The 15,855-nt window shown below is 41.1% G+C and overlaps 1 protein-coding gene across 2 annotated transcripts; it reads right to left on the bottom strand.

The window, feature by feature from the left end:
* Positions 1–819: 819 nt before the first annotated feature.
* On the bottom strand, positions 820–15,201 carry daxx (death-domain associated protein). Of its 2 annotated transcripts, none has more exons than XM_057827138.1 (12): positions 14,896–15,201; positions 12,261–12,487; positions 11,726–12,169; positions 11,517–11,648; positions 11,313–11,429; positions 10,967–11,198; positions 9,162–9,316; positions 6,022–6,115; positions 5,459–5,777; positions 4,610–4,768; positions 4,381–4,498; positions 820–3,549 (listed from the first exon to the last, which is right to left on the bottom strand). In XM_057827138.1, the coding sequence occupies exons 2-12, from the start codon at positions 12,474–12,476 to the stop codon at positions 3,406–3,408; spliced, it is 2,130 nt and encodes a 709-aa protein (XP_057683121.1). In that variant the 5' UTR covers positions 12,477–12,487; positions 14,896–15,201; the 3' UTR covers positions 820–3,405. The 2 variants fall into 2 exon arrangements, with proteins under 2 accessions (XP_057683121.1, XP_057683122.1); XM_057827139.1 differs by having other exon boundaries at positions 823–3,465.
* Positions 15,202–15,855: the final 654 nt, after the last annotated feature.

Below are 15,855 nucleotides of genomic sequence, written 5' to 3'. Positions count from 1 at the left end.
ATTAAAACCCCTCTTAATGTTTTTGTTTTAATAAAATTTGTAAAATTTTCAATCAAAAAATAAACTAGTAGCTCGCCATTGTTGATGTCAATAATTACACAATGCTCATTCATGGTGCTGAAAACCATAAAATCAGTCACACCCAAGCGCCAGCAGAGGGCGGAAAAACACCAAAAACAAAAGTAACAAGTGGACATTACACTGTGCTGTCATTTTAATCTGTTTGAGCGGGGCATGTGCGTTAAAATGTGTCAAATATTTTAACGTGATTACTTTTTTAAAATGAATTACCGCCCATTAACACGATATTTTTGACAGCCCTAAATATAATATAAAAATAATGCTATTAATTAATTAGATGATAACCAAATAACCCTCTCTGGGTTCTTCACAGAAAAAAGCCAGGAAATAACAGTATTGAGAAAAAAAAAAAAATTGTTCTGGGGTTCCAAATGTAGAGGCAGGCTGTATCCGGCCCGCAGGCCGTAGTTTGGGGAACCCTGATTTAGCTTATCGATGAATTAGGTTCATATTCGTGAGAAATGTAGCCCTGACCCCCATTCACCCAATCTGTTTGGTCTTATTAATGTCCCGTCCCCAGCAAAAAGTTTACATGCAGGTTATACTGTTATATCGTCCCTACCAATGTTGAGACCAAACCTACGCCCTTGGCACAATGACATTTAGGTGGTAATTAACCCCTTTTGGGGACAGTAGTCACTAAAGTGGACATCTATTAAAAAGTTATCATTGTCTTAACTCTTTCACTGCCAGCCCAGGTCAGAAAGTATGTGTTGTGGTAGTTCGTAAAGAGGGAAATTGGTATTTAAAACACAAATTGACAGCAATAGACGTTAATCCATTTCAAGTGGGAGGGGCTGGAAGCAATCATTTGAGAAATGAGAAAATGGGTCATATTAAAGACTGGAGGGGGTTCATAAGTGCCCATCCACGCCGAAACGTCATCCGTAATAATAATGAAGTCAAAAGCAAAAAAAAGTAAACATTTTATTTTTCTGAAGAGTTTGCAGTAAAGAGACAGACTCCTGGAATTTCCAAAACAGTATTACACTACTCCAAGAAAATTAAATTTTAACAAAAAAGAAGAAAAAAACAAACATTATACCAGTGGTACCTCAAGACACGAAATTCCTTCGTTCCGGGGTGGCTTTCGCATTGAGGTTTTTTTTTTTTCCGGACAATAAATCGCGTTTTACATGAAAGCCCAATTTTACTCAACAAACTACATCTGTACAGAATCAGGGGATTGCTGGGGAGTGGCTGAGAAGTTATCTAACAAGAATCTCACAGGTATCTCTCATGGAGTCCCTCAGGGGTATTTTTCGGGATCAAAATTATCTAATATTTATAATGATATATATAATATATACGTATAACGTATATCAGTTTTTGAAATTTATACTTTTTGCAGATGACACGAACATTCTATAGTAGTGAAAATCATAATGAACTGGTAAATACTGTAAACGAGGAATTGAGTGAAGAAATAGTAAGTTTATGCTGTAAACGAGGAATTAAGTAAATAAATAAGTTTATGGATGATAATAAATTATCATTTAACTTAAAACAAAAGTAATGATGTTTAGTAACCTTAAATATAACTCAGAATTACAGATGATAGATGGTGTCCCAATCGGTGAATGTGAATAAAATAATTTTTTTAGGAGTTATCATAGATGGTAAAATATGGAAAGCCCACATCAGACACATCAAAACCAAAATCTCCAAAATCTTTTCACTAATAAATAAAGTGAAATCCTGCCTTGATAGTAGTGCACTCTGCACTTTATACTGTTCTCTGGTGCTCCTATATTTTACATATTGTATTGAAGTGTGGGCAAACAGTTATAAATCGACCATTAATTCCATTAGTCAAATTGCAGAAACGAGCGGTACAGATCATACATAAGGTTCGTTTTCTTGATCACACCCATTATCTATTTGCTCACTCAAAACTATTAAAAATATAAGATCTTGTCAACTGTTATATGCTTTAAATAACATTATAGATGCATAATAAATTACTTCCATGTAATATACAAAACCTTTTTGAGGTTCGGGAAACTACGCATAGTGTGCGAGGTTCTGCAGATTTTGTGTTACCCAGATTTCGAACAACTCGCAAATGTTTTTGTGCGTTTATGTGGAGTTAAACTTTGTAGACAATCACTTCAAGCATTGTCAAAATATCCAACACTTTAAATTGTTGTATAAAAATATGGTCTGGCCACAGTATAATGGCATTTGCTGACAATGCGTGTTGCTGTTCTTGTCAATTGATGTACATAATGAAAAATACTGTTAATGAGCTAACTCAATTTGTTTGGTCTAGTTCATGGGTGTTCAAACCTGTCCTCAAGGGCCGCTGTGGGTCCAGGTTTTTGTTCCTACCAATCGAGCACAGACAGTTTAACCAATGAAGTTTGTGCTAAAACAAGCAGCACCTGACTGCAGTCAACTGATTATACTGGTGAGACACCAGATTGGTGAAAAGATGTCTTGTTTTGTAGGAATGAAATCCGGCACCCACTGCGGCCCTATGTGGAATAGTTTGGACACCACTGGTCTAGTTGGTTGACTGTTGGTTTGTTTTTTGTCTTCTCTCTCTTTCATTGTGTGGACAGGAGTATCCCACAAAATAATAATAAATAATAATTTTTTGAATTATAATGTGTTCTGGTTTCTTTTGTGCATGCTCGAAATAAAAAAGCAACCTCATCATCATTTGTTCCGAGCTCCAATACAGTAAAAATACCACATCAAATCTGCTGTCATCACATCTGATTGCCACTCTTTTTTTGTAATGCTTTGTCTCCCTCATAGTGGCCGGTAACCGGTTTATTAGGTTCCAGCTCATTCATATGACTACTCAAACTCATTAGCGAAAGTGGAAAAGACGAGCTAACTTTGCCAACCATTGCTTGTTATTCTATCTATTACAGTACATTTTATCTTTCGTATGCTGAGTAATTTTTTGAAATATAAAGTAAAAGCAAAAAGGTCCCAAAAAACATTTCATAAAATGATTTGTGGACCAAAGCTTTCGTATCTCAAGGTACCACTGTGTAAATAAAATGAAAGATTTATTTAGTTTTCCAGTAAAGGCTGAAATTCAAACTCTGAAAATAAAGTTGTCCCAAGTACTTTCACACGAAGTCTGCAGGGCAAACAAGCTCACGCTACCTGAGTGTCTCTTGTTTTAGTTACAGAGGTGGAAAACATCTAAACGTTTTGCCACAATTGCCATGGTACTCACACTGATGTGTGATGATGAGGTCAAACCAAAGGACCACAAACATTTTAAAGTATAAAAATTGAAACAGACTAGCATCAAGATGTCCTGAGTTGAATTTGATTTCACAGCAAAGTGGAGATTATTCTGGATCAGTCCGAGTCAGACAGTTCGATGATTTCCTCGGGGTCGCACTGGGTGGCAACATTTACCTGCGGAGACAAAAAGACTGGTTTGCACGAGTGAATGTAACTCACCAGATGCTGAATCAACCGTTTTTTTAACAGCGGCCTCTCCTAAAAAAGGAAAAATGCTTAGTCGCTGGCATAATAAGTTCTTCTCCAATCGTGAAAGGTTTCTTGGCTTTAGGGTTACGGTTCGCCATAAGGTATGATGCTCTCAGTGCATTCGCTTTTGTTGATGTGGTGGCTCTCATTGTCATTTGTGCTTGCGCTTTTTTGCTTCAAAAATTCTAAAGGCTTATCGATTATTCCAGGGTGCTTAGGCTCGATGTGCCAAAGCAGCTTTGAAGGCTTCATTGCCTCGTTTGCTAAATTGCGGCCACATATTATGCAGTGTGGACTTGGCGTATGATCCTCTTCTGACTCGTCAGGTGGTCTTTTCTTTGTAAAAAGCTGTCCAAAGATGTCCGTTTTTCAGTCATCTTTGCTAGCGTGTTGGCTTATTAATTTCGGGAACAAATCTGATGCGCCTACGTCATTATCGAGGACAAGCGCACACAGATATTTAAAAAAATATAGATTTCTGCCCCAACTGATTTCTATGACAACATCCTATCCAGTTTTGTTATTACATCTATTGACTAAACTGAGCCACACAGCCAGCAGCTAATGTTACTGTTTACATTGAATGACGCTTGGCTGCTACTGAGGTGTGTAAACACCCCAGTAATGGCCACCACTAGAGGGCGACGTCCACATATCTCAACTTGGATTAGTCAATAGAGTGGACAGGCAGATTGGTGTGTCAAGCAGCACAGGACAGAAAGCGGTCGTTAATAAATTATTTATTATTTCTGTGCGGCCCAGCAGCATACGCGCCTTGGACCCGTACCGGTCCCCGGCCCAGTGCTTAGGGACCACTGCAGCATATGACTTGTCTCTTACTTTGTTCTTCTTGGCGGGCGGCGAATGAGAGCTGCTGACCAGCTCTAAGTCAGATTCTTCATTAGTCTGCGGTGGGGAGACACAGATGACACCCATGTCCAGTAGCACTTCCACCTCACTGGAAATTTCATAAAAACAAGTTTATGTTTACAGATAATGTGACAATAAGTGCTTCATGTTTGTTAAACATGTAGAGGGGAAGATCAGGTCCAAAAGGATGGAATGTCACCTGTTTTTCCGATTTGGTGTAAAGTCCAGCCTTTTCCTTTTGTTTTTTCTGCTCAATTTGTTGTCAGACATTGACCGATGAGGTGTACAGGTGCCATTGGTGATGGGTGAGTGGCAGATCATCTCCAACATCCCAGATTCTGGGGGGTCCGTGCCACTGCTGGGATAGGTGGGGGAAAACACGTGTCACTAGACTTGACAACCTGATTCAAGGGATTTTAGTGATAAATTTTATGAATGCTTGGCTAAAACTCGTGTAAAACTATTCTTGTCTCTGATGTGGTAGAGTTAACGTTTGAAAATCTGAATTTTCAAGATGGTGCGCCTCTGTTTTTGTTTTATAAATAATGTATATCATGTATAATGTATATGTATGTATGTCAGGTGTAGCACACCTGAACCAGGAAACAAAGTAATACGCTATAATGGTTACTTAATGAAGTTACTTACTTGTGAAAGTGTTAAAAGAGAGAGCTCTGCTCTACTTGTTTTTTGGTAAAAAAAAAAAACCATAAACCTGGCTTCAACATATGGTCTTATAAAATTTTATACATACACACACATTACAATTATTAATAAACAAAACGTTAATTAAAAACAAAATTAATAACATTATAATGAACAAAAAAAGAAATGAACTCTTTATGGCCCTTAAAAACCACAGTCATCAACAACGACAGCCGTCCACTGCACTAAAACTGGGAGGAATGGCTGTGAACATTGTCACTCTCATCTTTCAGCGAATGATTAAGGCAAGCTCTCCCAATCACAATGAATTGGACGTCTAGCACAGTCAATAGTGACCAATGGTCCAATGAGTTAAATGAGTGCCCTCGAGACCAATTCCCACCTCTGGCTTGTCGTGACCTGATCGGCAGGGTGGAGCGGCTCCTCCAATGCAATTGCACCCTCGTCGGGTGAGGGCATACAGAGCTGCGTGGGCTCTGATTGGCCAGAACCATTCGTGACATGCGTGACTTCCGAAAGTGGCGCCATGTCTGAAACGTTGCCGTCAGTGGGGGGTTCGCTCGTGACAGCCGTATTGTCCGCCTCTACAATGCCGATGTTTTCCGACGACAGCTCTTCAACGGCGCTGTTGCTCAATTCCTCTGCCTCGTCGCTGCCTTCATCACTGACATCTTCCTCATTGCCATCTTCTTTATTGTCATCTAATGAAGAAGAGGATTTTAGACGAAGCAGCGTTTTTTCATTTGCTGCACTCCTATATTGATTGTTTTGCACTATTGTACAGTACTCAAATTCACAATTTTTTTATTCACATTGGATTATTTCATTTCAATTTTATTCTCAACACTGTGCAGGTCAAACGCGACATTTCATTCTGTATTCACATCATGTGCTTACCAGGATGACAAAGTTTATCAATGTATCAATCTGTTAAACAGTTCTGACCTGGTCCATTCTGCAGGCTGCTAGCTTGTATCTCTTCCTCGATGTCCGTCTCTGAGGACATGTCATCATCCTCCTCCTCATCTTCTTCCTCCTCCTCCAATTGTGTCCAGCAAGAGAAAAACAGTGAGAACCATTCCTATGACATGCAACAGGCCTGTATGCTAAGCTTTTTCATCAGGAGTACAGGTGTTCGCAAACTGAAAAAATTAGGAGCACAGAAAAAAAAAGGAACACAATTTTTTGAGGGGTAGCTAATAGTGCACTTTTATTATAAACGCCAAATAATGTACACATATACTAGTAAATATAAAATGGAGTGGTATCGTCCGATACTGCACAGCCACCTATTGGTATCAGGACCCAAAAAATCTATCGGTGAAACACGAATTACAAGGGTGCGCTAATTTTAAGGTCCGCTCATTTGACCTTGGGAACACAAACATACAGTGGGGCAAATAAGTATTTAGTCAACCACTAATTGTGCAAGTTCTCCCACTTGAAAATGTTAGAAAGGCCTGTAATTGTCAACATGGGTAAACCTCAACCATGAGACAGAATGTGGGAAAAAAAAAACAAACAGAAAATCACATTGTTAGATTTTTAAAGAATTTATTTGCAAATCATGGTGGAAAATAAGTATTTCGTCAATACCAAAAGTTCATTTCAATACTTTGTTATGTACCCTTTGTAGGCAATAACGGAGGCCAAATGTTTTCTGTAACTCTTCACAAGCTTTTCACACACTGTTGCTGGTATTTTGGCCCATTCCTCCATGCAGATCTCCTCTAGAGCAGTGATGTTTTGGGGCTGGCGTTGGGCAACACGGACTTTCAACTCCCTCCACAGATTTTCTATGGGGTTGGGATCTGGAGACTGGCTAGGCCACTCCAGGACCTTGAAATGCTTCTTACGAAGCCACTCCTTTGTTGCCCTGGCTGTGTGTTTGGGATCATTGTCATGCTGAAAGACCCAGCCACGTCTCATCTTCAATGCCCTTGCTGATGGAAAGAGATTTTCACTCAAAATCTCTTAATACATGGCCCCATTCATTCTTTCCTTTACACAGATCAGTCGTCCTGGTCCCTTTGCAGAAAAACAGCCCCAAAGGATGTTTCCACCCCCATGCTTCACAGTGGGTATGGTGTTCTTCGGATGCAATTCAGTATTCTTTCTCCTCCAAACACGAGAACCTGTGTTTCTACCAAAAAGTTGTATTTTGGTTTCATCTGACCATAACACATTCTCCCAGTCCTCTTGTGGATCATCCAAATGCTCTCTAGCGAACCACAGACGGGCCTGGACGTGTACTTTCTTCAGCAGGGGGACACGTCTGGCAGTGCAGGATTTGAGTCCCCGGCGGCGCATTGTGTTACTGATAGTGGCCTCTGTTACTGTGGTCCCAGCTCTCTGTAGGTCAGTGGTGTCCAAACGTTTTGCAAAGGGGGCCAGATTTAGTGCGGTAAAAATGAAGGGGGCCGACCTTGGCTGACGTCCTTTACGTAGAACAATATATTTAGGCAAATTTAAGCAAGCCATTCTGTGTGTCACATTTGCTTTATTTATTTATTTATTTTATTAATAATTTCAACAATCTCGCAACTAGCCTTTGTGGCGTTCTCTTTCGACTCTCGAGCTTTTGCGAAATACTGCTGCTGTGAAATTCAACTAGCTTCAAGTTGCCTCAATTTCTTGCTGCGTATCTTCCCTGTAATCTTGTTGTACATGTCAGCGTGTCTTCTTTGGTAATATCGCCTCACAAAGAACACTTTAAAAACACCGACTGAGGCAGACACAGTTGTTGCGTATTTTAGTGAAGAAAGTCCAATTTCCACCTATCCATGAAGCGTCTGCCGTCGCAGTCAACTTGTTTGTTGTTGTTGATTGTCGCCATTTTAGAAAATTAGAAGGGTCACACGGGGTAACGTTGCTTAGAGTGCTGCTGCCTTTTAGTTGGTAAATGTAGTGTGTAAGCTACTTCATATGCTGGTAGAAGTACTGCTGAACAATTTATTAAGTCTGTGTGCGGGCCAGATGTTATTGATTTTATGACAGAGGTTGGGGGCCGGATGAAATTCGACCACGGGCCGCATTTGGCCCCCTGGCCTGACTTTGGACATGTTTGCTGTAGGTCATTCACTAGGTCTCCCCGTGTGGTTCTGGGATTTTTACTCACCGTTCCTGTTATCATTTTGACGCCACAGGGTGAGAGCTTGCATGGAGCCCCAGATCGAGGGAGATTATTAGTGGTCTTGTATGTCTACTATTTTCTAATAATTGCTCCCACAGTTGATTTCTTTACAACAAGCGTTTTACCTATTGCAGATTCAGTCTTCCCTGCCTGGTGCAGGTCTACAATTTTGTCTCTGGTGTCCTTCGACAGCTCTTTGGTTTTGGCCATAGTGGAGTTTGGCGTGTGACTGACTGAGCTTGTGGACAGGTGTCTTTTATACCGATAATGAGTTAAAACAGATGCCATTAATACAGGTAACGAGTGGAGCCTCGTTAGACCTCGTTAGAAGAAGTTAGACCTCTTTGACAGCCAGAGATCTTGCTTGTTTGTAGGTGACCAAATACTTATGTTCCACTCCAATTTGGAAATAAATTCTTTAAAAATCAAACATTGTGATTTTCTGTTTTTTTCCCCACATTCTGTCTCTCATGGTTGAGGTTTACCCATGTTGACAATTACAGGCCTCGCTAATCTTTTCAAGTAGGAGAACTGGCACAATTGGTGGTTGACTAAATACTTATTTGCCCAAATGTACACTGGCTTAATCGCAGTCTGCTTCTGCCCTTTGCAATATTTATAGAACAGAAAGTTTTCTAGCATTCGCCAAGGGAAGAGTCTGAACCAATCTGATTGGAATTTGTAAATCTTGCTAGCAGTGTTGCTACTAACACTGGCTGTCGGCATAACTTCGGACTAGATACTGTCAGACCCAGGACGCATCTCCTGCCGCATTTCTCTCACCAATATCCCCTCAAAGCTCTTATATTTTACTAACCTAAAATGCAAAATAAAGGGGTGCTCGCACTTGTGCTCCTATTCTTTTTTTCCTCTACTTGCAACAAATTAATTTTAGGCCTAAATGCCAGCAAAACGCTCGCACTGTAAGTGTGTATGAGTTTAGCCTTCACACCTCTTTTCCTTGCTGCTTCAGCCTGTCCTTCTCATCCATGTCCTCCTGTTGGTTGGCGTATTTGTTGATGACATCCTCCAAGCGGTTAACACCTAGTTCTTGGTTGTCTTTCAGCTTCCGGAGAAGTGCGGGGTTTTTCAGTGCTGGGTCATTTTCTAATAACAATAATAATACACTTTATAACGCACTTTACATTTGAAAAACAAATCTCAAAGTGCACATTACCATGTAAAAAAATAGACTAAGAATAAAATAGTAAAAGCAAAAACAGACAGAAACACAGATAAAATCAGATACAAATCGGATAAAATAAGACAGTCGGATAAGATTAGCCAGAGGAAGCTTTTTGAAAAAGGTAGGTTTTTAGTTCTTTTTTAAATGCATCTACTGTCTGCGGGGCTCTGAGGTGGTCTGGGAGGGCATTCCACAGACGGGGAGCAGCAACTGCAAAGGCCCTGCCTTTTCTTCGGACAATGAAGCAGGGGTAGGAGAGAGAATAGGCAATGCTGCTTTAGAGTCTTGTTTTTCAACCTTTTCTGAGTCACGGCACATTTTTACATTGGAAAAAAATCTCTCAGCACACCAAAAACCAAAAATGTTCCAAAATTACTTTCTGCACAGTAGGATATATTCAATTATAAAATAAATTATCAATATTTATACTTAGTGTGCAACTTGAGCCTGTTTAGATGAACACAAAGCCGACAACCTAGCAGGAATCTTCTTCAAAAGCTCTCAGTCTCTTTCTCGCTTTTTTTTTTTTTTTTTTTTTAATAGCAGTTAGGCTTGAAAAGCTCAGAATTATCAGACAGAGGGACTTTAGAAATGTCAGTTAAACCGCATCAGGGCCGAGCATCTCGCTAACAATGGCATGTATTATTAATGTCCATGCCACAGTGTGGGACTTTTGGGATTTAGCAACAAGTTCAGCAACAAGCTAACTGGCTTTGAGGGCTTTCTTATTTACCTTTGTAGTTTTTCTCAAAAAAGTTGCCTGTTTCTCTGGGTTTTCACAAAGGCGCACAAAATAGTCCATAATTTGAAGCAACGGGTGTTTCGTTTGGAGATGAAGTTTAAGCTTGCTTGGCACCATGGCGCTGTTGGCTCTTGTCGCGTTCAAGAACTGCTCTGATTACTAGCCATCAGCCACCTTGCTGTCCTTGACAATATGTTGGAATAAAACACAGGGGGCGGATTGACGGTTGTCACATATGGATAAAATGGAAAGGACACTTTCGTGTATACAGACCCTTGACGAGTCCAATCAAATGATGTACAGTAGACGTGCTGGGGTCCACATTGTCGTGGACAGCGAGGTGGCATATGGCTAGAAATCCGAGCAGTTCTTGAACGCGACATGAGCAACACCTCGCTTATATGCACAAGACCGAGAACTTTGTACCTAATCCTTCCTTCCTACTGCAACTCCGCTCGACAACGATAATTTCTCGCGGCACACCTGAAGATCTCTCATGGAACACCGGTTGAAAAACTCTTCTTTAGAGAATAAGCAATGTTGCTTTAGCCTTTAAAGGGCTGTGCTGAGTGATCATCACACGCCAAATTAAATGTATGTCAGCATAGCATTCTTGCTCACCTTAGCATTAGCTTCAGAGTGATAAAAGTACTCTAAAAAGTTTACAGTCCGTAGCGTCCAGGTCCGTATAATTGATTGAAAATAATGTACTTTTTTTCCCTGATAAGTGTGTATGATCATAGAAAGTGCTGCGTACGGTAATTTGGACATAAACTTGCTACTGATTAAATGCTGGCATGAACCTGGTCGATGTCAAGACATGTCTTACCAGGCTTGTATTCGCTGGTAAGTTGGCAGCCGAAGTCATAGAGCAGGTCCTGATAACGCCTCTGCTGAATTTTGGTCCCGGTGTCTGTGAAGGCCTTCCGGGCAATAAGCTCTAGCTGCTTTCTGCTCAGATGCAGGTTGTGTCGCTTGCTGGCCTGCTGCACCTGCTGGAGGATGTCCTGGTAGTCGGGCGGGTTCATACAGACTTCAGGGCTGTTAATGTAGCGTTGGATCTGAAAGGACAATAACCTGTGTGGGTTTTTTTTTTTTCCTATTTAAATCTTTCTGATAACAGGGTGATGATACAGTTCTTGCATTTTGCTGCTGCCAACAGAAGCAGTGCTTACCTTTTTGCCTATCTCTGGATAGCTGGTGTTGGCGTAAGCGATTTTGCGCTCCAGGATTCGGCCCGTCAGCGGGGTGCAGTCCTTTAACTCGCACAGCTTCTTGTAAATCATCATCATCTGCACGAGGGGCAAAAAAAGTGTGACAGGTACAGGTAGGCTAGAGGAAACCTGACAAAAGGCAGGCAGGCAGGCAGTCAGGCAGACCTTGCGCTTGAGCTTGTGCTCCTGAATGTACAAGGAGTCCTCGGCATCCATGTCATCCAATGAAAGCTCAGCACGCTGCAGGCGATTGATCTCGTCGGCGTAGACCTTTAGCAGGTTCTCTAGGTACGCAATCTGAGAGCACGAGCAGAGCTTTAAAGCCCTCCCCAGAAACTGAAATTGAACACTGTGGAGCCAAAGTGTACACGAACCTGCTTCCTGGAGGCCCTGCTCGCCTTTTTCTCCGCTTTCTCCTGCTCTTCCTGAAGTTTAGATGTGGAAGGCTTTTCGTCTTCAGTCTTCGGAAATACCAGTTGTTCCTGCTTGTCGGTACCGACAGTACTCTCGGTTTTACCATTTAACGAGGTAGACTGAAGACAACCCGACACTGAGGTAGAGGAGCCAGACTCAAGCGTACTCGGCTTCTTCAACTTTCTCCTTGTCCTGTCTTTATGCTGCCTAAGCACCATACACAGTTCATAGATGTAGACAAACATCTTGGAACGGTTGGACTCCACACGGGTCAAACATCGGCCCAAGCTGTTACGGAACTCCACTGACAACAGGTATTTTGGGCAGGCTTTGGCATGGTTCGTCTTCAGAAATTCCAATACCTCCGGGCAGTCTTGGGTCACGGATGTGACATGCGCCACAAACTTAGGTGAGTCAGGACACACAGCCGTCAAAAACGTCAGCAAAAGGAACCAGGAACACAACGTTATCATTGATCTGAGAGAGCATCATCACCTCTGCGAACAACTTGTTATTCTCTGCCTCAAGAATGTTATTATTCTTGCTGGTCGAAGCAAAAGGCGACTTGGTGACGTGGGTTGAAGTGGACAACTGCACCCGGCGGGGCAAAGTCCTCACGGCGTGACCCCGGGTAGGCGACGATCGATGGACATCTTCTTCTTCCTCCTCCACGATGATAATATCCGCGGTGGATGCCGAGGCCACCGCCATACTGGCAGATTCTTCAAGAGGCAAAAAACTGATATTTATCTTTCACATGATTTATTAAAAAAAAAAAAAAAGTGATATCATCTCACAAAAACAGTGGCGCATAGAAACTTCCGGGAGTGTCATCGACAGGACTTGAAAATAAAAATATTCAGTGCAGTATTGTACTGCCGTTGTAAGAGAAAACAAACAAATAAGAACATTTGCGTCGTCTGAAGTATTGTTATAAGAATATAACAACTGGTGCTTTATATCAACCCTGGGCAATAAAATTAGAATGATCATCATATAATTTTTGTCTTATATAATAACAACATTCGATAAGTCAAAAGATTTGAACAGTAATCAAACCACCCAAATACTAGGGGACGCTGATCAGACGTGAATGTTAGCTTTGTATTGGTATTCAGTACAAGAGGGAACATGACGTGTCACAGAGCAGCATTAAAGCCTGATACTGTGGACAGACAATTTTTCTGGCCTGTAACTTTTAAAGCAATGGCTGTCTTGCTTGTTTATTCGTAAGATTTTTGAAACTGAACATTTTTTCGTCTATTTATTTTGTTGACATTGTCAGACACCTTAAAGGGCTTTTCACTCTAGCGTCAGCACAATGTGACGTGCAGTCCACGGCCAGCGCAAAACGGGAGGAGCCACATAGACTGACGTAGACACTGTCAGGAAATGAAAAGCGGCAAGTGTATTTACTATAGTCCCAAGCACCAATGCATTTATTTTTCCATTGTTGCACATAAAAACAGCGACTTTTCCCATTTCATGGAGAAGGGGCATTATATTAGCCATGTAAAGAGTTTTACTAGATTCGGTGAGAAGGTAAATAGTTTGTTTTGTTGTTCGTGAACTACATTTCCACACAAACACACATCGAGGTACCATTTAGCTTAGCAAGGAGAGGTGCGAGACTCATATTTCGAGTGTCCCAGAGGTCGCGAAACTTTTAAATATCCGTCTGCCGGAAAAGCCTGATAGCACAGATATAAGTTCGCCTGCCCCTCTGGTTTTGGATGCGTTGTTGACCTAAACGCAGCAGCGCTCTGAAAATAGAGCAAGGCTCTATTTTGGGCCCTGCCTCTTGCCGCAAATTTATTCAAACTTGCCGTTCCGCCCAAGACGGCCGTCCACTGCTCCTTTTCGCCAAGAAGTCTGCTTCCAAATACAGAATGAATAGGTTGCCGCTTAGCCCTTTACATGAGGCATGAAACGGGCTTAAGACTTCATGGACAAAAGGCTTTAACGTTATTTGAATTTTTCTTTTATCCCAGACAATTGCTTTAGGTTGTTTTAATCACCTGACATCTTTCGGCGACTACTTCCGCCTTCATCAGTGTTACTGGTGTTGATGTGACGCGCCTTTACCAGCTGATGGATGAAGGCGTGACTCACCTGTCAGATTTGACAGGTGAGTCACACCCTCAGCTGACCATTCATCCTTCCAGGATGCTGTTCCAGGGTAGTACAGACTAGAGCATGTAAACCCCCTCGTCTCTGTTGATGGTCCACAGGCCCTGCTTGCGGATTTCAAAGGTCTCCCTGATCCAGCGCTGATATTTGACTATTCCCAGTCCATAATGTGGTTTTTTCCTTTTGCAGTGGTCGGCGATGGCTGATGGTGATGTTCCTGTTGTGCATCCATCAGCTGATAAAGACGTGTCACATTAATACCAGTGAAAGTCTGATGAAGGCGGAAGTAGTCGCCGAAACATGTCAGGTAATTAAAACTACCTAAAACTAATCTATATGAGTACACAAAATTAACTCAATACAACTATTAAGGCTTTAACATGTCTCTTAATGTAAATTAAAATTAATTCGTCTATTTATTGTTGTTTGATTTTTTTGGGGTGATTACTTGTCTACCTCAGATTTTGTGCAATGATGTGCATTTTGATGACCTCATGTGCAATGTTCTACATTAATTTTATGCCATGTTCCTCATATTTGTTTAGTAGTTTGTCACCAAGTATCTTTGTTAAGAAATTACAGACTGGCTAAAGCAGCATATGGTTTTTGTCAACTTTCACACAGAGGCAAAAGTCAGACTTTTTGTTTCTATCGTGATAACAATTTGTTCATATTGCCCAGGACTACTTACGCTACTTTCATTGAAAGTTACACAACCATTACACGTTTACATTTTGAAAGAATTTCCTCACCGCCTTTATTTTCAAGCTGCGCCAAAGGAAGAATAAAGGCAAACGCGGAGGTGTTTTCATTTTCATAAATAACGAGTAAAGAGTGACGTTTAAAAAAATCTGTACGCGCCAGATTTCTCCTAAAGTCCGTATCAAGCGTTAGGCTAGAACACCCCACAAAACACCTTTTGCCGAAACAGGAACACGTTTTAACACAGAGACAGGTCCAACACACCAAGAAACAGCACGTTTACTTACACATACAGTACCTGTGTGTTAGGGCGAGTTGGTGTTCAGGATTGAACATCGATTCCCACTTGGTAATTTCCAAACAATGCTCCTGGTTAGCTTACGTTAGCATTAGGGAGCTAGTTAAAAAAAAACGAACACCTGGCGCGCAATGCCATTACATGAGTAATTTACCGGAATTAAAAAAAAAACTCATCGAAAGGTCGGAGATGTCTCGTATGATATTTTTCGTCCTGAGGCTTTTTATCTTTAAAAATAGAATTAAAGACAAAAAAGACGAAAATTTTATGAGAAATGTCTTCAATTACAACTACAACGCGCAGAAGACGTAAACTTATACCACTAGCGCCACCGTCAGTACCGGAAGGCAACTGCATTTCTAATCCAGGCTATACGTCACTTCTGCTCATTAATATTCATGACCTTAGCAACTGTTGCTAAGGGGGGTCCCCCATGCTAGATGCATGTAAATAGTGTACGAACGAGATGTTTACTGAGGTAACCAAAAGTTGTCCGAAAATGATGTTCCTGGTACCAAATTCACTGGTAAAGATGTAGAAGAATATACAAATGTTCAGTTAAAGACATGGCTTGAGTTTCGAGGGCTGAAAAAGAGCCAACCTGATCAACACCTTTTTCCTTACGCCACTGACAATGACGTTCTCCTGTTTCAACAAGCTATCCTTTACCACCATATGCCTTGTCTTTCTCATATATTATATCCTCTGGTTGTCTTACGTCTCTGACCGTTCTTGGGGGCAATTTACATTGCCATTTTTGTGTAGCGATCGCAAATGCTACTCAGTTACAGCCAACGAACATTTTTAATTTTTTTCATTAATAACAAATCTTAAATTCTATGATTTATCTACACTTATCCTTTATTAGAGTTGTTTTTTACAACAGAAAGGGTAACAGTGGCAGTCAGATATCATTTTAAATTTTTTTCAGGTCATTCATTGTCAGGCAGAAGCAGCACG

The sequence above is a fragment of the Corythoichthys intestinalis genome, chromosome 22 (genome assembly GCF_030265065.1).
Source record: "Corythoichthys intestinalis isolate RoL2023-P3 chromosome 22, ASM3026506v1, whole genome shotgun sequence".
NCBI classification, from domain to species: Eukaryota; Metazoa; Chordata; class Actinopteri; order Syngnathiformes; family Syngnathidae; genus Corythoichthys; species Corythoichthys intestinalis.
Note: the sequence above shows the minus strand (reverse complement) of the source record. Positions and strands in the feature narration are given on the sequence as shown.

Excerpts from the sequence above, each read along its gene's own strand:
- daxx (XM_057827138.1), bottom strand. The coding sequence starts at position 12,476 with ATGGCGGTGGCCTCGGCATCCACCGCGGATATTATCATCGTGGAGGAG. Across the intron at positions 4,499-4,609 it reads ACACCAAATCGGAAAAACAG|TGAGGTGGAAGTGCTACTGG; the intron begins GTGACATTCCAT and ends TGAAATTTCCAG. Across the intron at positions 3,550-4,380 it reads CGCCCGCCAAGAAGAACAAA|GAGAGGCCGCTGTTAAAAAA; the intron begins GTAAGAGACAAG and ends TTCCTTTTTTAG.